The 23,901-nt window shown below is 35.5% G+C and overlaps 1 protein-coding gene across 10 annotated transcripts in view; it reads right to left on the bottom strand.

The window, feature by feature from the left end:
• The window catches only part of LOC106150721 (protein kinase C delta type), a 54,167-nt gene that overhangs the window by 6,767 nt on the left and 23,499 nt on the right, over positions 1 to 23,901 (bottom strand). For 8 of the 10 annotated variants that reach the window (XM_087015470.1, XM_087015467.1, XM_087015472.1 and 5 more), the window contains 11 exons: positions 22,221 to 22,417; positions 19,521 to 19,744; positions 16,017 to 16,077; positions 15,395 to 15,557; positions 14,048 to 14,079; positions 12,583 to 12,668; positions 6,527 to 6,656; positions 6,076 to 6,218; positions 5,241 to 5,273; positions 3,603 to 3,788; positions 2,914 to 3,087 (listed from right to left, as the gene is read on the bottom strand). In XM_087015470.1, the coding sequence (XP_086871596.1) occupies positions 2,914 to 3,087; positions 3,603 to 3,788; positions 5,241 to 5,273; positions 6,076 to 6,218; positions 6,527 to 6,656; positions 12,583 to 12,668; positions 14,048 to 14,079; positions 15,395 to 15,557; positions 16,017 to 16,077; positions 19,521 to 19,744; positions 22,221 to 22,344 (1,356 nt within the window). In that variant the 5' untranslated portion in view covers positions 22,345 to 22,417. Of the gene's footprint in view, positions 1 to 2,913; positions 3,088 to 3,602; positions 3,789 to 5,240; positions 5,274 to 6,075; positions 6,219 to 6,526; positions 6,657 to 12,582; positions 12,669 to 14,047; positions 14,080 to 15,394; positions 15,558 to 16,016; positions 16,078 to 19,520; positions 19,745 to 19,830; positions 20,034 to 22,220; positions 22,418 to 23,901 lie in introns of all 10 variants that reach the window. The other 2 variants (XM_087015475.1, XM_087015476.1) reach the window with 2 other exon arrangements.

The raw sequence follows: 23,901 nt of genomic DNA, 5'->3' as shown, positions 1-23,901 counted from the left end.
TTTTCTTCAACTTTCATGCAATAAAACATAATACTTAACAGCATATTGACCATCAATTTTTTTATAAAAAAATAAAAGTATCATGAATATTCAGAAAATGTGATTTGGGAAGGTCTTCAAGGCCATGGAAGTTCAGAGTCACACTTTCAAAATGCCAAAATGTAAACAAGAGATAACTGTACTGAAATGATTTTCTTTCCATTTTCAACACCTTTTTTAAAACAAAATAATCAATAAACTGTCATTTTTAAATGTTCAACTAGGAAAATTGTTGACATAAGAAAAATATCAATAGAACAATTTTCAATGTCCAATTTGCTCCATTTGCAGATGCTGAACATAGTGAATGATTAAATCTGACAAACTGCAATGATGAGTTCCTTTCCATTTATGAAACTTTATTACACAATGCACAATAACAGGTTTACCGTCATTTTTATATAATCAACTAACAATATTGTTAAGAAGCAGAAAATGTCAAAACAACACTTTTACATATCTTATTAGTTACATAATGAGACTGTTAACATGCCCAAGAATTAAATCTGAAGAAATAACAATTATATACAAAAATACAGAAAATGCACAGCACTTCTGGTGGATGGGAGTTAAAAATCACATCTAGAGGATTTCTAGTGTTTGAAAAATAATTTAAAAAAATTTTTAAATAAAACGTAAAAATTTCCAATAAAGCTGCTATTCAAACTTTCAATCTAGCTGTATTAACTTGATATTAATAACCCCACCAAGTTTGAGAAAAATAAAGCACTGTTATTCATCTATAGCATGTTGGCATAACACATTTTTTTTTTGTTGTAAATTTATTTGCAATGTTAAACACCATTTATCTGCACAATTATCACCAAATCCTAATTTTGTGACACAGTTAAGAGAGCTAAACCTATGGGACTTTACAGGGAAATCTCAAGGAGTGTTTTATGTAATCTCATTTAATGGCCAATTGAAAATTAATGAGTAGGCAAGTGACTTTATAGACCTTAATTTAATTAGTGATCACCCATTCCTACAGTACCATCATATAGCACAAATGTGTTATAGGTGTTGCATACATGCTGAAAAAAGTGAAAAAACAGCATTACTTCCCTAAAAATGACCCGAACATGCTGATTTTCAAACTTGACCTGCGTATTATAAATATACATTTGTTCTGCAAGTTTCAAGCCAAAAGGTAAAATGGTTTTCCACTTATCATGTTATCAGTGTTGCATATATGCTGAAAAAAGTGAAAAACAGCATAACTTCCCTAAAAATGACCCGATCATGCTGATTTTCAAACTTGACCTGCGTATTATGAATATTCATCAGTTCTGTAAGTTTGAAACTAAAAGGTAAAATCGTTTGCCACTTATCGTGTTATCGGTGCTGCATATATGCTGAAAAAAGTGAAAAAACAGCATAACTACCCTGAAAATGACCTGATCATGCTGCTTTTCGAACTTGACCTGCGTAATATGAATATTCATTAGTTCTGCAAGTTTCAAGCCAAAAGGTAAAATGAATTTTAACTTATGTTATCAGTGTTGCATATATGCTGAAAAAAGTGAAAAACAGCATAACTTCCCTAAAAATGACCCCATCATGCTGATTTTCGAACTTGACCTGCCTATTATGAATATTCAGCAGTTCTGTAAGTTTCAAGGCAAAAGGTAAAATGGTTTTCCACTTATCGTGTTATCGGTGCTGCATATATGCTGAAACATGACAGCACTGTTCTGCAATGGGTTTTCTTCCATTTTTAAAACACTTTTTTAACATAAAACAAAATAAACAGTTTACTACCATTTGTATATGACCAACTAAGAAAATTGATGAGATGGGAAAAATATCAATAGAACAGTGTTAAATGTCCAATTTCCTCCATTCTGAGATTCTGAAGAGAGTAGATGATTGAATCTGACAAACTGCAATGATATGAGTTTATTTCCATTTTTGACACTTTATTACACAATACACGATATCAAGTTTACCATCATTTTTACAAAATCAACTAACAATGTCATAAAGATGCAGGAAATGTCAAACAAACACTTTTACGTATCTTATTAGTTCAATAATGACACTGTTAACATGCCTAACAATTGAATCTGAGGAAATGTGAAAAAACAGCATAACTTCTAAAATAATGGCCTGATTATGCTGATTTTGGAACTCAACCTGCGTTTTAGTAAGATTGACCACTCCTGTAAGTATAATGACAATTGGCCTATCTGTTTTTCTTATATTGTGTTATCAGTGCTGCATATATGTTGAAAAAAGTGAAAAAATAGCATAACTCCCCTAAAAATGGCCCGATCATGCTGATTTTCGAACTTGACCTGCGGATTATGAATATTCATCAGTTTTGTAAGTTTCAGGCCAAAAAGTAAAATGGTTTTCCACTTATCGTGTTATCGGTGCTGCATATATGCTGAAAAAAGTGAAAAAATGGCATAACTTCCCTACAAGTCACCCGATCATGCTGATTTTCGAACTTGACCTGCGTATTATGAATATTCATCAATTCTGTAAGTTTCAAGCTGAAATAAAAAACAGTTTTCCACTTATCGTGTTATCGGTAAAAGTGCACGACGGCAAGGACGGCGACGACGGCGACGACAGACGCAGATGATGGCTATATGTACAGACACATCTGTGTCTGTACATAAAAATTGTAAAGAACCCTGTGTTATATTGAGTTGTACATACAGATTAATCAAATATTGACATATATCTCTGCATCTACCTTAATTTATATAAATGTCAATGAAAAGATTTTCCATTATATCTTGTATATATATGGAAAATAAGATTTAGTAAAAAGCTGAAACAGTAAAAGTTGATAAACATGCCTTACACATGAAGAAATGCTATATTTTTCAAACAATTTACTTTTTTTACACCTGTATCACCTACCTTTGACTGGAATGTACTGTGTAAGTGTGTTAGGAAGGGGTGCTGACTCCCAGCTGCCAGGACGCGCCGTTCAATCATTGTACACTCCACATCATCATCCATCAAAACAACGTCCTTCTTCAGTGCCTTGACAGCATAATACTGTTTTGTCCCCTTCAACTCAGCTAACATCACCTACAGAGACAGAGGATGAAAATAAAATTCATTTTGTGGAAATCTTTGAAAATATAAGCCAGATATGGAGGCTATCTTTATGCAAGTCAGAGCAAGCAACTTTTTATGGAAACTGTGGCTGACATTCTGTCACTCTTTGATTAAACCATATTTTAACCCTGTTCCTAAAGTCTTTACTTTTTGTCATTTTTTTTTTTTTTTTGGGGGGGGGGGGGGAACAAAAGATTTTCAGATGAAGTTTTCCATTAATTTATGACAGAAATGAACCCAAATGGTAAAAACAATCTTGTTTATAAATAGCAAGCTAGAGATTGGAATACTGGGGGTGTGATGGCACCTCTGTGCAGTGACTTCAATGACAAAAGGGGGTTGAGTTGGGGGTGGGGGGAGGGTCAGGGGTCTCCTGATCCAACTCCCTCCTTCAAATTTATTTTGAATGCATGCATGTTCCTCACAGCTATTTCTCCCTACCCCTCCCACTGCAAAACCCAGCAGTGTGCAGAGTCCATGCTTACCTTGCCAAAGCTCCCCTTGCCCAGCACTTTAAGGAACACAAAGTCTGTGGGTGAAAACTTCTTCTCTGGCTTTGATGGTGGTGGTGGCCGCGGAGGAGGAAGGCCATCCTCTCCCTGCACACCAGGTGGCGGTTCCCAGATAGATTCATAAGCATAATTATCATCATCGGAATCTTCGGAAGATTTCTGTGCCAGAGAAAAATAAAGACCAAGCTGTGCATTACAATACAGTTCATGCAGTGACGTGTGATATGGAGTGTACTGGATGTCCTTGCTGCTAACTGACTGGGGTAACAACACATTACACATAACAGAAGACATGGAATATTTTGTGAAAACAGAGACTAAGATACACAAAGACAGAGACATTTCCTTTCGTGCATATGGCCATCAGTTTCAATTGCTAAGGCTCTGTATATTTATAATATAATAAGCATTTTTTAACACAAAACATTTTCCCATTTGTCTTGCTCCAATCAATTAGTGATATTAAAGTTTAAATTATGAATATTATCTTATTAACTATGAAAAAATATTAAAGTTAAATAACAGTACTTCAGTATACATATACTCTAATTTGATGTAAACCAACGAAAAAAGAGCAAGTCCAATTAGTAAGGCTGTTGTCATACAAGTGGACAAGTCCAACTGACCACTTTGGTTATCATTGTCCACAAGTACCATATCATCTTTGCCACTGTGATGTTGTGTTCCCATTGAAGTTGAGTCCACCAAGCTCAGTGCCACCCATCCAAGAAGGTCATCTAATTACAATTAACTCATATAAAGGAAATCTAATTGGATTTGGTGCATATGGTGAGCTAACCAAGGCCAGATGGCATACTGAGATAGGCCGGTCCAAGTGGAGTGGAGACATGACATGTAGATCCTAAACAGGAATGGCCCAACTAAAACCATTTTATGAATATGATATCCTTAATAAAAGTTGAGTTAGGAATGCACTTAAACATTCTTAATCAGCCGGCCCACTGTGCTCTCTGTTGATATCTGGGATCATATTTTAGACATTTTAATACTTGATGTCTAGCATGACAACTACCAACATATGACATTCACAATCAAATAAAAGAAAAATTTAACTACATAAAAGACTTTTTATATCCAGATACAACTTAAGCTGAAATTCTGACTGTGATGTGCATAAACTTTAACAACTTAATAAAAAGAGATAGTACAACTTCCACTATATTCTGTACACCATGCAACTGAAACCAAACCCAGCTCCAATGCCAAGTATTTACTTCAATTAGTAATCTTTAAAAAATTAATGTTAAAAAATAATAAAAATAAATATGTGATGTCATTCCATATTTCCTCCTTAACCAAACAGTCCTACCTAATTACCAATGACAAGGTATTAATGAATTAGTGATAAGCCCAGCAAAAGCCAATGAGATACAAAAAGGCCTTTCATAAACTTAACATGAAATGCTTCATCTAACCATTTTTGAATACATATGAAATATTATACAAATAAAATCATATGTCTTAAATTTTCATCCTCTACAAAAAAAAAAAAAAAAAAAAAAAAAAAAAAAAAAAAAAAAAAAAAAGCAACACAAGGTCAGCAGTGTGCCATGGCGTATGATGTGTTTTAAAATAATCATATTCACCTACCGTAGTTGAGGTAGTCTTATGATTTTTTGTTGACTATCAAAGCAAGGGAAAAAAAGAGAATACCTCAGAATAAAAGAAGAAGGACAGAGTTCTATTCAAATATTTTTCACTTTCTTAAGAAATAAAGAAAAGTCTAAACATATATAGAAATGAAAGTAGACATTTAAAAATATTCCAGAAAATGCAAGTACTGAAGGCATGCAGCTCTATACAAAAGATCAGGGGGCAGAAATATATCACCCAAATATCTTTCTTTCCACATAAATCTGGAATACTTCCATCAGTGCATTGTGCATGCATGGTCTCAAATTTGGGTATTTAATGCACATCAATGGCAAATATAGGTCAATAACAGAAGTGACCAGATATTTCCATGGGGAAAATTAACAATCTTTCAGATATACAAATTGAGAATGATTAAAATATATTCCTACACAGCAATTACTGAGTTTTAAATGTGCAGAATAAAACTATAAGGTAGATTACTTTTTGATTTAGTTGCTAACACTCAACAGACATTTTTTTATCTTACGAAGTAAAATTACAATTAAAAATTATATATGAAAAATCACATTTTCCCCATTGAAAAGATTGAGGGTTGGAATAGAGGTTTGATACTTTCTTTTGTCGGCTAGCACAGTTAATATGGATAAATTGGGGATTGCCCTGTTATTTTCCTTCATACTGATTGCAGAATATCAAGCAATATTGCCTTGTGTTTTAGAGCTATATTTAAGAGCCCATACTTAATTAAACTGGTAAATGTAAATATTATACAAGGAAGTATATGTATGCTTTGCATGTGTGTACTGATCAACTAGGTCAGCTGTCGTACCTGGTCCTGTGCGGAGCTGCTGACTGATTTAGTGGAGGCTCCTGGCTTCACCTGCTTCAGGGCCTCAGCCAACATCTTCTGATTGACACCGCACAAGTTTGCTATCAACTTTTGACATTTCTTGTGACAATTAGTACCACAAGCTGCAAGTAAGGGGAATAAAAGTTAATAAAAAAACAAATGGTAAATAAATATTCTATTTGGATTGGTCAATGATGTCACAAGTATAAGAAATTATTATATCAACAGGGCTTCAAACTTTCCCATTCTAATAACTCAACACTTGAATGTCAATTTACCCCACTATGAATTACTTGTATAACTAGTTATACAAGTACACAGTTTCATTTTATAATGACTTATTTTCATTTTTCTTTTGACTTACTTTCATTTTCAGATTTAAATACTTTCCTTTTTCCATTGACCACATTTGCCCTTTCTGTCGACTTACTTTCACATTTGAGTCCCTGCCTGAAGAGCCCCACCAACAGTGAGCCACAGTGATCACAGAAGGTGGGAGACATGTAGTTGTGAACTTTGAACCTATGGGGAACATTGATGTTAAAACGCTCAGTCAGCATCTGGAACAACAATGAAAAAAAAATGACGATGAAAAATTTAATAATGGCAATGAGAAATACAACCACCTGAAATGGAAACTCATGAACAAGAAACCATGTGAAGTTAATGGTGTGACTGAAATGTAATATCATGAACTATTTCAGCAGGTCCATAAAGAAGGACTGTGAAATGATTAGCCCCCTCTCCCCAAAACTGAGGTGGGCTGGGCCGCGTCCCAACACCCCGTCTTATCAGTGAAATAAAACAACAACCTGGTCTCACTGAACTAAATCTATGATATGTCTGCTTTGTTATGGGACACAAAATTCCTCTTTTTTTTTGACAATAAATGAATTTTGTCTTAGATCTTTCATAAGCATGTCTACCGCCCCATTCCCATAGACACCATCAGTTTACGTGGATTGAACATACTCTGTGGAGACTCTTGCTGACTGCAATCAGCTTAACTTAATGCCAAGCCTCCTCCTAGAATTAGGTAGTATAAAGAAAACCTGGTTGATTATACAAGTAGATTGGAAAGAAGAGGAGGTATGTCGTTCAGTTAAGCTGATTGTACTTAGTGAAAGTCCCTGCAGAGATGAGTGGATCCACATAGACCGACAATGTCTATGGAAATGGGACCTCTGAGCTTTTTCCACATCATCTTGCCATGTAATGTTGTTCATCATCCATGCCACTAGTTTTTCACAATTAACAGAAAAGGATAATAGAAATGCAGTGCCTTACTATCACCAAACAAATGATCTAGACCAATCCTGTAATGAAATACTGACTTCAGTAGTACTGATCAAGATTGTGCTTGTTGAGCCTGTCACTACTAATACAATATGCTTACTTCAGTAGTGCTGACCATGAATGTACTTGTTGAGTCAGTCACTACTAACCTAATAATTGTCACAACCAGCTCTTCACAAAACAACCATCTTCTGTGAGACATAAAAGTGGTAACTGTCAACTACCGGTAAGTCTTTTCCTGCATGGTGAGGACTCCTGAGTGAATGTGCACACAGAAGCTAATCATCAAGTCAAGTATGTTGTTAATTCATATAAAATGCCATTAGTGTTTCTGTACAGAAAAGTATCCAATGAGACTATATTTGACTTTCTCCTGTACATTCCTATTCTGGTCATTATTCGTAAACCTTTTATCCAACTAACAACAGATTACAAAAACTCTTTTAATGGTTCAATGAAATAATTAAAACTCAGTTCAGGTTTGAATGTGTTTTCTTAATCCTGTCATTTCCCATGCTGTCAGCCCAGACCACTGATAACACTGTGAAGTTAATTAAGCTGAATAATGGATGCCTTATTGATAGCTGGCATGCAAGCAGCATTCCTGTATTGGAGTCATCAGCCTAGCTGGAAGAAGATGAACTACAGTAAATTGATGGCAAAATGGGAAGGAAAGGGAGGTAGTCCTTATCTTAACCTAGGATTCTAGTTTAAAGGCCATATCCAGCAACTTTACTGTATTATTTCTATACTGCTATATATCAGTTTGAGCATGGAACAATCTTTTTGCCATTTGTTATGCTTCATAAAAAAGCTGTATATACCTTATACATGTAGCTATCATTCAAGGGATTCAACAACTCTGCTAGAGAAAATTTAATACACAGGGCCAGTTTTCCAAATATTCATTCGAATTTGATCTGAATGAACATACAAAAAGTACATTAATGTGATATTAATGTTCTGGGCTTTCCTTCAATCCTTCTCCATTTTGATATTAAAATTGATTTTTCTAATCAGGCACCTTCCAGGCAGTAAGCTGTGATGTTTTGATGACATGCCATAAAGCTACAACCTCAAAACACATTAAATATATTTGTTTGAAAGACATACTTAGGGCACTTATCAGGGTCAGTGGTATGGCATCTTCTCCATATCACCCTTGGCTGTATACACATTATAGTCTGGTATTCCTGATCCTGGATTAAAACGAGAAACTAGTGGCACCCATGTAAACTGAAATTTGACCTTGGTTTGACACAACCAATCAGGAGGCTGCCTCCAGTGAGCAACCATATTTTTCAGACAATCCTACCACAAGTTTGCCTCTGATGTGTTGCATATTTAAAGGTATACTATCTGCATTTAAAAAGATTTGAAATTCATATTTGTATACTGCTGGAAACTAAGTCATACCTGGTGAGCATGTAATGCCTAGGCGAATTGCCACCTTCAATTATACTGCAACAATATTTAACTCTCTTGAGAATAAAGATGTTTAAAACAAAAAAAAATCACACCTGACACTAAAGTGTGCCAGGCACACAGCTGATTGGTTAATGCATTCTCGTAGAGAAATGCACTCTAAGATCATTAATTACGAAAATGTTGATTACCTGATTAGCTTATGCAGATGTCTTGAAGATAGATAAGCATACTCATTGGAATTTAGTATTGTAGTAAAAATGTAGTTTTTTAGTGAAACCAATAATTGCTTTGTTGAACCCAGCTGTGCATTGTTTTAAGCTTTGATGACGTGTTGCAAAATGACCACCAAAACACATTTTGCAAATTGGCTCTTACTGCATATGGCCATTGTGAGCAACTTGCTCTGTTTGATGCTTTAATTCATCAGTGTCTGAGAGTGGTTGTTTATAAAGATAGATTATCCTCATCAAATAGCTAGGTACATTGTAGGCTTGACTCAGACACTGCAAACATAATTATTCTCAGTGCACTGCCTGTCATCCCATCCTACAACTACTGTAACAATAATAATAAAAAACATCTTCTGATAACTTACAGAAATTTTTCCTAGGGCACACACTGACAAATCTAGGATAAAAATTATATGGCAGTAAAGATTACATCAAAGATGCTTTTATGAACCTCTCTGCATGTATGTCTCATCTCATCAGCATAATTTTTTTTGTGGAGGCTGCATCTGCCATTTTTTTGTGACCAGAAGCCTTCCCAGTAATTGAGAAATGGGAGCTGGGCCTTACAGCACACCTACATGTATAATTTGCCTGGCTTTATTTCAGACCAACCATCAAGGAAGTGGTTGTTTTGGCCATTCCTTAATTAGAATTCTGTCATTTACATTCAATGAAACTGCCACTGGAATATATGCTGCCATTATTCAGACAACTTCTATTTCAAATAATCATGGTTGGGGCAAAAGTGGGCAACTAATTACATGTTTCTCAGAGAATGTCTGTTGAAATGTCTTGATGCACTTTATTCACAACTTCAAGTGTCACAGAGTGGTCAGTTATGGAGATGTAATGGTGGTGCCAGCAGCAGAGGCAGAAATGAGACTGTCCTCAGCACTGTAGCACAGAAACTTCCATTCTTATCAAAAACAACTTGCATACCAAATTGATTACTTTGGGCATAACCATTAATTGTAACTCACACACCAGCATCACACAAAATTAATAAAAATACTTCCAAATATTCAGGGGAAAATGGCTGTTAATGGTCTATCAAAACATCTTTACAATCAATTATGTGGGCAGGTTATTCTAAATGTTTTCTATGAGCACCAAAGGAGAAGACCATTTGAAGCACATGATGATGAAATGAAGTCTCCAGATACTAATAACCAAAGCTGGTTAGGCATATTAACTGCAACTATCCCTAGGAAGGTATATAAATATTGTAATAAAAGAAAGATTACTAGTGATTCCTAAACCTAATTGGTAGGACATAATTTCATAAAAGGACTTGCATTAATAGAACATTCTGCTCATATGTTTTTAGAACAAGTCATTTCAGTTCTGTTTCTTCCTTATTGTTTTTAGACATCTTAAGATTGAATTTTCCACTGGAGAGTTTAAGGTACATTTACATTTTTATTACCTCTGCAAGCCATGGAGGTTTTGTTTTCTTCAACATTAGTTTGTTTGCTAACAAGATATCTGAAATGGTTCCTCGAAGATTTTGCTGAAATTTCAGGGTAGAAATTTCATCAGGGAAATAAGTAACTACTAATAAATCTACTAAATTTAAAATCTGTGAATCCTATCTTTACAATTTGTGTTGGTGAAAGTACCGGTATATCGTCTTGGTGTGTTTAGTGGCAGTGCCTACAGGAAGCAGACAGTTCAATACTATAAGTTAGCCACTGAAATGTCTGGGTCGACCTGAAGGACTGAAATAATTCTTAAATCAACCAGCTAGCCACTCACTAAGCTGCCAGAAAATAGGTGGGGTTCTGTTGTGGGGGATTGATTTGAATCAATGATATATTCTAGGATCTCATCCAGATATGGCACTATTTTAGTTAAAATGTTGCAAAATTACAGCTGAAAACTTAAATGCCATTTTTCTTTCTAAAACATGCAAATTTTGAGATCTCAAAGCCATGTTATACTTTTTAAAATGTTCTGTAATGTTCCTTTATTACTATTCATGTTCAAAAACTGCACTGTTAACTATAAGTAAAATAAATGTGACTCATTTATTACTATGCTAGATTAAGTCATCTTGTCATATTTTACATAAATGAAGTTTTGAACATTTTTTCCTGCATGGACTTACAACTCACAAAATAGACTAAATTGCAAGTGCAGTAATAAATACATGTATAAAACTTTATTTATGGTCCACTTGTTGTTCAAGGCAAGAAAAAAGATATAAATGTAAATCACTGTGGGCTTGATAGGATCAAAATAAAGGGCAATGAGTAGAAACTTGTAAATATCTGTTCTAGTCTGGTCTTCACTTAACTAATTTCTTCACTCTTAAATCCAGTGTACTGCCCCCATATCATTCAGAACTCAGAGAGTGTCAGTTGGCATCTAAATGGGGGCATCCCTATATTCCAGGGGTCCGTTGTTCCGAGAGTGCAATTTCGAAGACTAATGGAGCCTTGATCAGAAATCGACCCCTGTTCTGCTGTTCCAAGAGTCCAGTATTTAGAAGATCCACTATTCCAAAAAGAAGGTTTATTTATTCAATAGTTGCACTTAATACCATTAGTATTTCATTTTTCTAAATCTTTTTACAATTCACTGCACCAATTTCAGTTTAAAAATGAACATCTATCCATATAATTTGTGGATGCACATCCACTCAGTGAATTCTAAGTTCAAGCAAATTGGCATCCAACTTACACATCATTATTTGAAAAGGTTCTACATTCCTGCCCATGCTTTGCAGGCACTCAATTAAGTGCATCCTAAGGCATTGGATTCCACTTAAATCAGTCCCTGTAGGCTGTAACCAAGCCTCTCCAGCCTGTCTGATTGCTTGACTAGTGATAACACAATCAATTGTCTTCCTAATAAATCAATCAATTGCCAAAGACCAAGCGCTTTCTTCAACAGAATACAGATTTGCATAGACAGATTTTTTTTCAGTGGAATATAGATGCGTAGTGATCAATCTTGTTATTGTTTTGGTATATCACGATTAAGATTTAGCTTGTATGAAGCAAAGAAAAGAGGCATGATGTATGGCATTCTTTCCATGGGGAACCTACATGAAAAGTAACCACTGGTATCTCTCTTTAAAACAAAAATCTATGCTTTCAAGTCTGTTGGATTCACAGACATGGATTTAGTGTCTTAGTGTGGGGGAATGCTGCATGAAGGTGCATTTACATGTAAATGTTCATGCCTTTCCTACTGTATAGCAATCATAACTGCAGGTGTCTATTTAAGTCCATTTGTAAAGATACTAGCTGCAGGTATCACTTAGCTTTTTTTCCAAGTGCCCTTATCTGCCTCTTGCATAAATGGTCCAATTTCAACAAAAAACACCTGGGATATCATAATATTTAAAACAGAATTTCCTCATCCCATACACTTTCTGAAAATTTCATATAAAAGCCATCAACATTTCTTTTCAAAATAGGAAGAAAATATTCCTCTAGGAAAATTCCAGATATAAGGAAATGGGCTTATTCTAATTCATTGCAAGGTACATTCAAATGAAAGATTACGATTTCTGGATTCAACTTACCTTGGTCTCTCTGCTTTCCTTGGCATTGCCAGGGCACTTGCAAAGAACATGTTCATGGCATTTCTTGTGAACAGTACAGTTGCATTCTGAAATAATAAAGACACGAAAAAATTTTAATCAAAACTGACATATTTTTATTCTTAATATATATAATCAATTGAGATATTTTTGCCACATTTATCACTGATTTGACTCAAAAATTAGATTTAGTAATATAATTGAGCCTTTTGACTAAAACAATTTTCATCCTGTGACCCCAGATGCCCTCATATCTATTTGTAAGTCCTTGACATTGTACGATCATCAAGTTGCCATTGCCATGAAGTTTTACAGTATGTATTAATCAATTTCATTTTAATATGTGGCACTAGTTACATAATTTCCATTTTAATAGTGAGAAGGCTAAAGAGCACCTACTGAAATAAAAAAGTAGAGTGATTTGTGTGCAGGAGGAATCTAACTGCTTCTTGGAACATACCTTGGGAATATACATGTACCTAAAACTTTTATAGTTGATATGACAGTAGAGGTTTATAGATGTAGATTTGATAACCATTGTGTCTGCCTTTCAGAGACAGCATACTGGGCTACAGAAATCTATTTTCCTGGGCAATAATTGAATTCTTGCAAAATGGGAAAGACAGTAGTGAAGCTATTTCGGTCCGAGTTAGACAAATGTAGGAAAACTGTACTGGAAATTAAGAACAACAAATGTTAACTCACAGAAAAATTCCAAATTCATGGTACTAAAATGAAATGAAGGCAAAGGAAGAAAAGAAATACTAATAAGACAAAAAATAATCAGTTTATTAACAGCTTTAAGGAGACAGTCAGAGCTAAAAAAAATGCTACCTTAAAATTAATTTCAATAAGTCAGACATTGGGCCATGCTTTTCCAGACAAGATATTAAGACACAGATGCAAGAATAAGAAACAACATCTTTTAGGTGACTAGTAAAGTTAATGTCATATCTATCAATTTATCAGTTTTCATCTTATTTATTCCTCAACACCAATACCCTTAATATTTTTCTTAAGATATGGATTTTCAGTCATCCTGTGATGATGCAAACTGAGATAGGAGTAAGTTAATTTTCAGTGTCAACTGATGCACTGAGCGTAAATTAAAAATAGCTGAAACTGTCAATCAAATCTTGATCAATCATGCTTATGGAAAAAAAGGTTCTGCAGTTGTGTGGGCACTGTTTTTGTTTCCAAGTGAAAATGCTGTATGTTGCACTAAAATTTCACTTAATGTTAAGTATAATGGAAACATTTCAGTTTTTAAAGCAGTTAACTATTTGTTGAAGTAGTATAAAAGCAACAACTAAAGCTGTTTGTGGGGTTCTATATCAGGCCGCACTCAGAACAGTGGACTAACTAGTCTGAGGGTCAAATATGGTGACCCACTAAAAGGCTTGCCATATAATCCAAATATGTTTAAGAATAAGAAAACATCTCTTACCTTTACACTGGTAACCTTGCTTGTTTAGACCCCTGAAAATAGACAATGCACCATAATTATATTCTGATTTCAAATAGACAAAACCATAGATTTATATGACACTTTCCTCAGATCATTGATATTTCTGAAATATTTTTGAAACCTGTAGTGCCTCGTCTTGACATTTCTTAGTACTTAGGAAGCCACATTATTGTTAAAGACAATCCAACCGGAATATCATTTTCAGAAACTACCTCTAAGAATAACATACTGTTCTGCAGTATTTGCCACAATCTTGCAAACAGTATTGGATTACTGCTGTAACCTTTCTACAGTTTCTAGACTTTCAAGAACTGATTATGTGAAAGATTTATCCCAAAAGAACATTCAAGTACTCTTTTTAAAACATTTCTCAGTAAAGTTGTGACGGCCTACACTACAATCACAATTACTTTCCTAAGAACTTTTCTTCTCTTGGATATAAATTCTAAATTAATCCCTTTAAAGTTTAAGCACAAAGTAATTGCTATTTCAGTGAGAAATTACAAGAAGTACTTGGTATGGTAAATTATTCTAAAAATGAGAAAAGGATAAATATGATAGAATGCATATTTCAAAGAAAAAGGTTTTTTGCATTGTTGGTGTAAAGATGGTAGTCAAGACAACAATGCTGTCGAGTTGACAGACACATAATAACTGATAAATGCTGACAAGTGTCATTAAATGGTCTAAATTGATGAACAATCATTGAAACATTGAAAATGCATGTTTTTGTTAAATTTCATGTACCCCTACACAGCTACATGTACATAAAGCTTAATAATATTATTACTATCAATCTCTAATTGTTTCACTGTTGTTAAACATGAACATTCTGAAAAAGTAACTACAATATTGATACACAGATATTGTTAAACAAGTTTTTTAAAAATTCATGGAAAAAAAATCATAACCCAACGTAAAAATTTCATAGATACTCAGCTCAAATTGGACCAAAATATCTGTTATAATAGAAAAGTTTATGTGGTATTCAATAAATGAGTCTGTTTTGTCTTAATTAAACTGATGAGATGCAATTTTATTGAAGGCTTTCAGCTGTTACTCTTCAGGAACTGTCTGGTTCATAATCATATAAATAATAACATCAAAATGCAATAAACATTGTATTGAGGCTTTGCATGAAAGTTCCTTAAACTGATCTATAAGGAAAATAAGTCCATGCACTGGAGGTAGCTCATGTATTGATATTTCCTGTATCAACTTCCCTGGACTCTTTTTGTGAAACCTTACATTCAAAGCTTTATACTTGTAAATAATAATTTACTTGTTCAATTCTGTCCAGAGGTATTATATTACATTATATCTTACCAGAGGAATTCTCCACAGAATGAACAGAATACTGGTTGATTGAAAAACTTTGCGATGAATTTGTGCCCTCTGACTTCATGAACTTTGGCCTGTTTGATGGCGCCACGACGACGGGTGATTCCGCCTGTCTGTGTCTTCTCATTGTCACCGTCTGGGAGTTGCTCTAAAATCAAACATTATCATATGTTACTGTAATAAGCTGAGAGATGCTTTTCTTTGATATATGTACAAAGCAAGTGTATATTCCCTGTACCACATATACATAACTACCAGAATCTCAAGCAATGCAAACAAAGTTGACATGCCAAAGGATAAAACAAATTTTTATATGGTAAGCAAATAAAAAAGTTTTAAAACTGCATCTTCTTCAAATTTTTGGTAATAAACATGACCTACTTATCTTTCCTTCATTTTGTAAAAGCCCACCAGCTGACGTTTTATTGTATAACATACACGTATTACTGTTGCATATGCAATAAGTATAATTGTTAACATTAAAGGTGGCAAAAAGGAATGCAAATATAGCATAAATAAAATCCATTCAAATATCATTTTTTGGGAATAACAAAAGGTTTCAGACAAATAGGAAAACCAAAAAAATAAATAAAAACTACATTCTTACCTTCTTTTTCTGAGAAATGTCTGATTTGGACTAAAAGTGTTCCACTTGGAGTAAGGTCAAGCTGAAATTTCCAATATATATTCCATGTTTAAATATTGCAGTCTGGGAACTGTTGAAAATGGGGAAAAATGGGGGGGGGAGACATCAGTTCAATCAATGATATTAGATAAATTCAAAGTCATTGGTTTAAATATTATAAATGCTTCAGACAAGCTGAAGAGAATAGACTGTCCCCTGCTATGCTATTGTAAATTACACATTTTCACCTGAATGACATGTAATGGCATTGAACGTGTCTACTATCCCCCCTCCATGCCTATAGTATCTTAGGGTGCATTCCCAGAGATTTAGATCGACCTAACTACCTGGGGGTTCACACTAAATTGCAGTCAGCCGAGCGCGCACCATAGTTAATTACCCCCTTACAGCTTTTAGTAGGCGGGACAGACGCTTAAGCCGGCTAAGCTGACAGTAATCTAGTGATACTCCCTACAGGGATAGATCGATCTAAAATCTATGGGAATGGGGTCTAAGAAACAGTATGGAAAGCAAATCAACAAAACTGTAATGGTTTAGGCCCAGACCTAGTGTATCCACTTCAGTAATTTTCTCCAAATTTTTTCCACTGAATTGGCACATATCATTTACAGGATCTTATTTGTTGAAAAATTCACTGAACATTAGCATATGGATACAAAGTATTAATGGAAATGACATGTGATGTGATGACGTAAATCAATTATGTAAACAGTTGCTTTCAATGCATCAGTTGTCTGCAATCCTGAACATATACATGCCACAGTTGCATAAAACATGATTCAAAGCAACAGACATCTTAGTTAATCAAAACAAAACAAAACATAAGAGTATTGAACCAGCTGTCTGGTAAAATGATACAATGCAACACAAAAGGCTGTCAAAACAGCTGACCACATCAACATACAAGGTGTGCATGGGTAACAAGTATCAAAACAGCCAGCATGCCATGGAATCTCATTTGTTTTGTGTTCCTGAGTTAATCACACATGCAAGTGACATTATTATAAAAAAGTTAACAAAGCTGAAATGTAGAAAGTACAGTAATACAACTAGATGTCAATGGCTAGCCATTCATATCCCAGCACTCAGCAACACTTGTCAAATTGGGTAGATCATGCCCAGGTCTATCACTTCCCAAAGTTTTCAGTTCCTCTCTCTAATGGTGAAGGAGGAGATAGTGGAATATCAAATGAATGTACAAATTAACAGAGGGGTTAACATGACATTTGTCACAAAAGCATAGGGATAATGAAAGCAACAGTAATTATGAATAAAATCCACTCAGAGAGCATGCTGGAAACTTTAATGCTCCACACACACTGGACACAATCTTCCTCACACACTGGTCACTGTCTTCCTCACATACTGGACACTGTCTTCCTCACACACTGGACACTGTCTTCCTCACATACTGGACACTGTCCTCCTCACACACTGGATGCTGTCCTCCTCGCACAACTAGACGTTGTCCTCCTCGCACACTGGACTCTGTCCTCCTCACACACTGGACACTGTCCTCCTCACATACTGAGCACTGTCCTCCTCACATACTGAGCACTGTCCTCCTCACATACTGAGCACTGTCCTCCTCACACACTGGTCACTGTCCTCCTCACACACTGGACACTGTCCTCCTCACACACTGGATGCTGTCCTCCTCACACACTGGACACTGTCCTCCTCACACACTGGATGCTGTCCTCCTCGCACACTAGATGTTGTCCTCCTCGCACACTGGACTCTGTCCTCCTCACACACTGGACACTGTCCTCCTCACATACTGAGCACTGTCCTCCTCACATACTGAGCACTGTCCTCCTCACATACTGAGCACTGTCCTCCTCACACACTGGTCACTGTCCTCCTCACACACTGGACACTGTCCTCCTCACATACTGAGCACTGTCCTCCTCACACACTGGTCACTGTCCTCCTCACACACTGGTCACTGTCCTCCTCACACACTGGACACTGTCTTTCATCCTGCAGCATGCTCTCTGGGAGACAACCTGGGCATTTTATATAACTATTAAGACAAATAGTCAAACATTCTTAAGTTTGTTTTGTCTACTGGTTTCTTGAACATATAGCTATATGAACAACACAGCAAAATGATGAACTTAAATAGCATGAAAACACACATTCTGAAGAATGAAAATTAATCACCAGAGTTGCTAACACACATTTATGTATATTCTTTTTCCTCCAACTATTAGTTTTTTTCCAGTGGTTCGTTAAAGTCATTTTGAATTAAACATTTTACTAAATTTTACATTTTATTAAATGTTTCATCTATAAAGTCATTTTGATAACTGTGATATTGGCAACCCTGAATCTGAGGACTAGCGGCAAAAATAAGTGCAGATTGACACTCACTGAGGCAGTGAGGTCTGCAGCTGATCACTGGTGGCTAAAAGATATATAGCTGTTTGAATACATTAATCACCTAGCAGTCAAGTGCTACTCAAGGTGGTGCTACAGACAGGTCTCACCTAAATGACTGAACTCCTCCAATCTCATATGTTGAAGATGCCTGTGATGGAGTAGATTTTGATTCAGAGGACAGTAACTAAATATCTTTGAGTTGGTCATTGGAGTTTTGTGGAGAAAATTCGAGAATGTTGCAGCTGAGAATGTGGAGGGCCTCCCAAGTAGTTTCACAGAAAACATTTCACACACAATAAAATTCTAGTTCTCCCCTTTTTTTTCCAAAAAAACAATGATATTTTCAGTGTTTTTAATCGGCAACATGCCCAGCAATGTCAAATATGAGTTATGATGTTTCACTTTTAATAAACACAATGGAGGATGAAGGCTTCCAGTACAGGACATTTTGTTGCCAATTTTGATACAGAAAGCTAAGAGCCTTCTATTTTTGATTCCTCATGAGACAGAGAGGCATCTCTGAAGAGCTCCTGAATAATTTCATTGGGTCAAAATAATGCTAGAGTTTGAAGTGCCCTTGCATTTTGTGTCATTACAAGATTCAATTTTCAAAAATCTTCTGAGGGAGATTATGAACAAATACCTCAAAACTGGCAACACAAATTGAACTGCCTCCTTTGCTTAGCAAAGCAATATATCATGTGTCTGAATATTTGACTAAAATGTGAGTTTGGACAGTCTCACAACTATTCAAAGTATTTTACAAAAAAAAAAAAAAAAAAAAAAAAAAAAAAAAAAAACTGCATCATCTTGTTTTCTTTTTCTTATAATGTGAATTACTCCTGAATCTCAAGTGTTTTTCTGAATGATGTAATATCTTCCACACAACAAGTTTACATATGAGACTGCAACAGCTCAGTGAAAAAGAAAGAGTTAATAAGCAAATACCAAGTCACACAGAATGCTAGTGAGTTGTACATTTACAAACAGCCAGGTCACTCGAAGAGAGGGGTTCTCAGTTGCAGTAGAAGTAGTGGAAAGGTGACAGACAGACAGCTGTCCACACTTGTCACCACTTACCACAGTGCTGCAGATCTTCTCTGCATTGTCTCGACACATGTCAGCTAAGGATTGTGCAGAGAGCTGAGCCTGAGCAAAAACTTTGGACGAGCTTGGATTGTCACTCGCCCCCCTCTCCATTACAGCAAACTCAATCATTCGCCCTTCATATAGATGGGCATCAAAACAAGTGTTCCATTCTGGGTATATACTTTTTTTCTTCTGCACATACTGAACTGGACGTCCTGTAAGAAAAAAACCAGCACCATATTTTAGCAAACAACTATAAAATATCATAAACATCCAAGCACGGGTGGTGAACCCCACTTACCGATTTATCAGTTATGCTTTCGCCCCTTGGAGGCAATAATTTTTTGGCCAATATGCTTAATTCTGCAACCTGTTTAGTTTCAGTGTCTTGTTTTTCCATTATCATAAACTGTATCATTCTTCCATCATACAAGTGTGCATCAAAACATGTGTTCCATTCTGGGTACACTGTTTTCTTCTTTTGTACATATGACACTTCCCTACCTGATGGTAAAAAATAAAGAAATAAAGAAAAACGTTGGTAAAAATTATAAATAACCACAACATTTAATTATTCTCCTTACTAAATGAACATTATGAGCAGAATTTTGATTTGAAACCATGACCAGTTTTTCATCATATTGCAACTCTGGGCTCGGAATCTCGAAAGGTTCGCTATGTTGCACACGCGCTATAGCATAGCTAGCGTGCGCTATTTGCTAGTGCGATTGCACCCACCTGCTATCTCGAAGCCTTAGCAGACGCAACGCAATTATAACCTCAAACTCTACTAATATTCGATTGCCGCATAAAGTGAAGACGTCATAACACAATTACACAAAATGCAATTTTTTTCACCATGACGCAAATCAAGAGGTTGTTTTTATTTATAGGAATATCATAATTACAAATACTGATATTTGAAGTATTTGACACCAATAAAATGTCAAAAAACAATTCAATAAGCGAAGCTTGGACTGACACAATTACTGACACAATGGTGAGTAGTGTTCAGTCTCACAATAATAGACATTGAGGAAGGTCACGGTGCGGCCGAATGCTTTGTTTCTGCTTTTTCATTTTGTGTGGAAAATGACACTTTTAAATTTATTATTATTATCAATAGACTACACAGATGAATGAAATTCACCAGAAAATATAAAATGATGTATGAAATGTTTAATTTTGAAATTTTTCTGCATAATAAAATATGACTTTGGCATTCTTCACGTGAATATTTACCGCAAGTTTTTCTATCAGAGGTACCAGTGATTCAATCAATTAAAAGCTTCCATGTTTTTGTTATATGTTTTATTATATGCTATTATGACTAGCAACCCAAACTTGCCACCATGTTTAATTACATGAAAGACACATTAAAATGACGAATTTTGCATATGCAGAGGCCTTTGCGACTAGTTTGTATCGCCGCAAATAATAGCCTCGAAACTAATGGCGATTTGGACATTAGCGCACGGCCGGGATTTGCGAAGCTTTCGAGATATGGGATAGCGCACGCTAGCCATGCTAGCGCAGGCGCTCAAAATAGCAATTCTTTCGAGATACGGGATAGCGCACGCTAGCCATGCTAGAGCGTGTGAGCAACATAGCGAACCTTTCGAGATTCTGAGCCCTGGTTTCGACTAGTTAATACTATATTTATGTATAGCAAGTTTCACAAATATGTGACCTGAAGTACATGACGCACTGCATGACACTGCACCAGTCTTATATGCACGCATGCTTCTTATTATCACAGACAAACAAGGAACGATGAACTCCCAGGGTACCATGCAAGCATCCACACGAAAATTATTTCATTCCCACACTTATTATTACTAGTATATATATTATTATATCATTGCATTATTTTAAATAATATGGCACATCTTTTTAAAAGTTAAGATGCAAAACACCTAGTTTTCTTGGTTTTTCCTTGTATTGGAAAGCATCTTTACTTCAATGTTCCCTCAGGTAGCAATATGTTTCCAGAAGCTTCAAATTTGAATCCTTCGATGTTCATCCCACATTCCCAGGGTTCCAGTCAGATCAGGAACGTGTTATTTAAGAACAACTTATTGATCCAGTGGCTTTCCCTTCATAATAGCCATGACGAGAGCACCCATTTTAATGAATTAGTCGTTAAAAAATGCCAATAAATTGCAACACATAGAAGGCAAACAAGAAATCATAAAGTTTCATACATCTCAAGGGAGAGAAACTTGGCCATTTCTCTTCATTTGCTGCTTTATGGTTTATTGATTGTCATAAATGGCACATAACAAAAAACACAAGTGTCCATGTTGAAGACAAAAAATTGAATTCTACTGAGAACATTATTGGAAAGGTTTGAGCTAAAAAAAATGCTCTAAAGTTAATTTGACTGTTGTAATGCTGGACATCAATAAAAAGGACCAAGAAATGGAATCATAGGCACTGTGTAATTTCTCTATCAGTTTTCCTTCTTAGGCTATAAAAAAGGAGGGTCTATAATTCAACATGGTTTTAAAGCAAAACAACATTTTGTCCCCGTCAATCACAATTAAAAATCAAATTAAGTTCTATTATGTTTATTTCGGGTAACTTGGATCTGAGATCCAACAACAGATGAATTAACCAAAAGACTACACTAAAAGTGGTTTGTTCAAAGGCACAACATATATATAAATATATATAATAATAAGCACACACCTGGTGTTTGGACCGATTCCTTGACATTGACAGCAACGAAGGGGTCATAAAAATCTCTGTCCTCCTCTCCTGGCCCCTTCTCCACCTGAAGTAGCTTAACACGGATGAACCCCACTCCTGGCATGGCTGCTGGTTACAACGTCCTGACAGGGTTTTTATAATACTTTAAACAGCTGCATCAGACCTGGGCATGGAATCTGAAGAGGGAAAATATAAGAAGTTACCTATTAAATGATATTTAGATAACAAATGAAGAGTGCACAGAAGTGGTAGTCAATATTTCCAGTTAGTGTGGTAGCTTCCTGTGTCTGCCAGATGTCAGGAACACTGTTTACAAATGGACTCAGTTTGTGTCAGGTTTAAGGACACTTTTTAAAAATTGTCTCAAAGTGTCAATCATCACAGTTTGTGGAGAAATAGAGTTAGACAGACCAAAATCCAGCCTCTCTCTTCAATGCATCTGAACAAAATAGGTATCAATTGCTTGATGCTTTATATACAGTATCACAAACATAATACCAGTGTTATAACTAGTGCATAAAATTTCTAGCAAATGCATCACTGAGTTATTCTGGAGTGTAGTGATAACATAGTTATTTGGCAAGGAGCGATCCAAGACATGAGAAACTCAGTCAAGGACTGCCTTCAAATCCAGTTCTTCCCTCACTGCAGTGATCATGTAGCTGCTCTACAGGTTGTTGTCAAAGAAGGCAGCTGTGATCCATGACATAATTCAATTATCTCAACTCACAGCACATGCAAGACGACTCTTCTTGTGTGCACCTTCTCTCAGCACTTTTTTAAAAGATTAAAACCATGCTGCCATGAATAAAAACTCATTTCTGTCTCCTCCAAATGATGACCATACTAAGTTATTCATGGGCAATAGCTCAAAAATATGTATGGCTAAAATAATTAATCTACTTAGACACCTTCCCTCAATAAAGTGAGTCCACATTCCCCTTCCTCATACATATTAGGTTTTATTTTACTGTTGACATAACATATCAAAAAAAAAAAAAAAATGCTTATTGCAAGTGCTATGATGCTGGTACCCTGCTGGTTGCCATTTTATGGAGATAGTCCACCCTACTATATATATTGTCTGATCAAAAGTTGTATATCCTGTTACTTTTGTGACATTTCCACATCCTGAGGACCAATTAAACAATACCACAGGTGCAGAGATGCATGTTGGTATAAGCATGATAGAAACTGAACACTGGTATCACCTTCCAGACCACTTCAAGTTTATTGGACAAGTGAAGGGTGAGATGATGCATCTAGGCTCTAATGGCAAGCATATTCTCCAACACAAATAGAAGCCGAAATTACTGATATTTTCAGGAAGATTAATCTTTATACCAGTAAAAGTTAATAATATTTTTTCTCTCAGCTGTACATCCTTTAAAAACTGGTCTGTATTCAATTTAACCAATCAACTCCTTTAGTATAGCAAATCTTAATTTTAATTAAGTTTTATGTTTAAAAAAAAACAGAAATATGGCTTGACTGATAAAACAAGACTATTACAACTCACCAGAATACCTGTAAATACCACAAAATATACTGAAAATTTAAAAAAATAATCTTTGCTGATTTTTCACAATGCATGTATAAACACTACACCCACAGAGAACCACAAATGCACTTTTCACATATTTCAAAACAGGTTGTGAAC

This window comes from Lingula anatina, chromosome 6 (genome assembly GCF_051362555.1).
Source record: "Lingula anatina isolate TDL-2025a chromosome 6, LinAna3.0, whole genome shotgun sequence".
In the NCBI taxonomy this organism is placed as follows: Eukaryota; Metazoa; Brachiopoda; class Lingulata; order Lingulida; family Lingulidae; genus Lingula; species Lingula anatina.
This window is presented reverse-complemented; position numbering and strand designations above follow the sequence as displayed.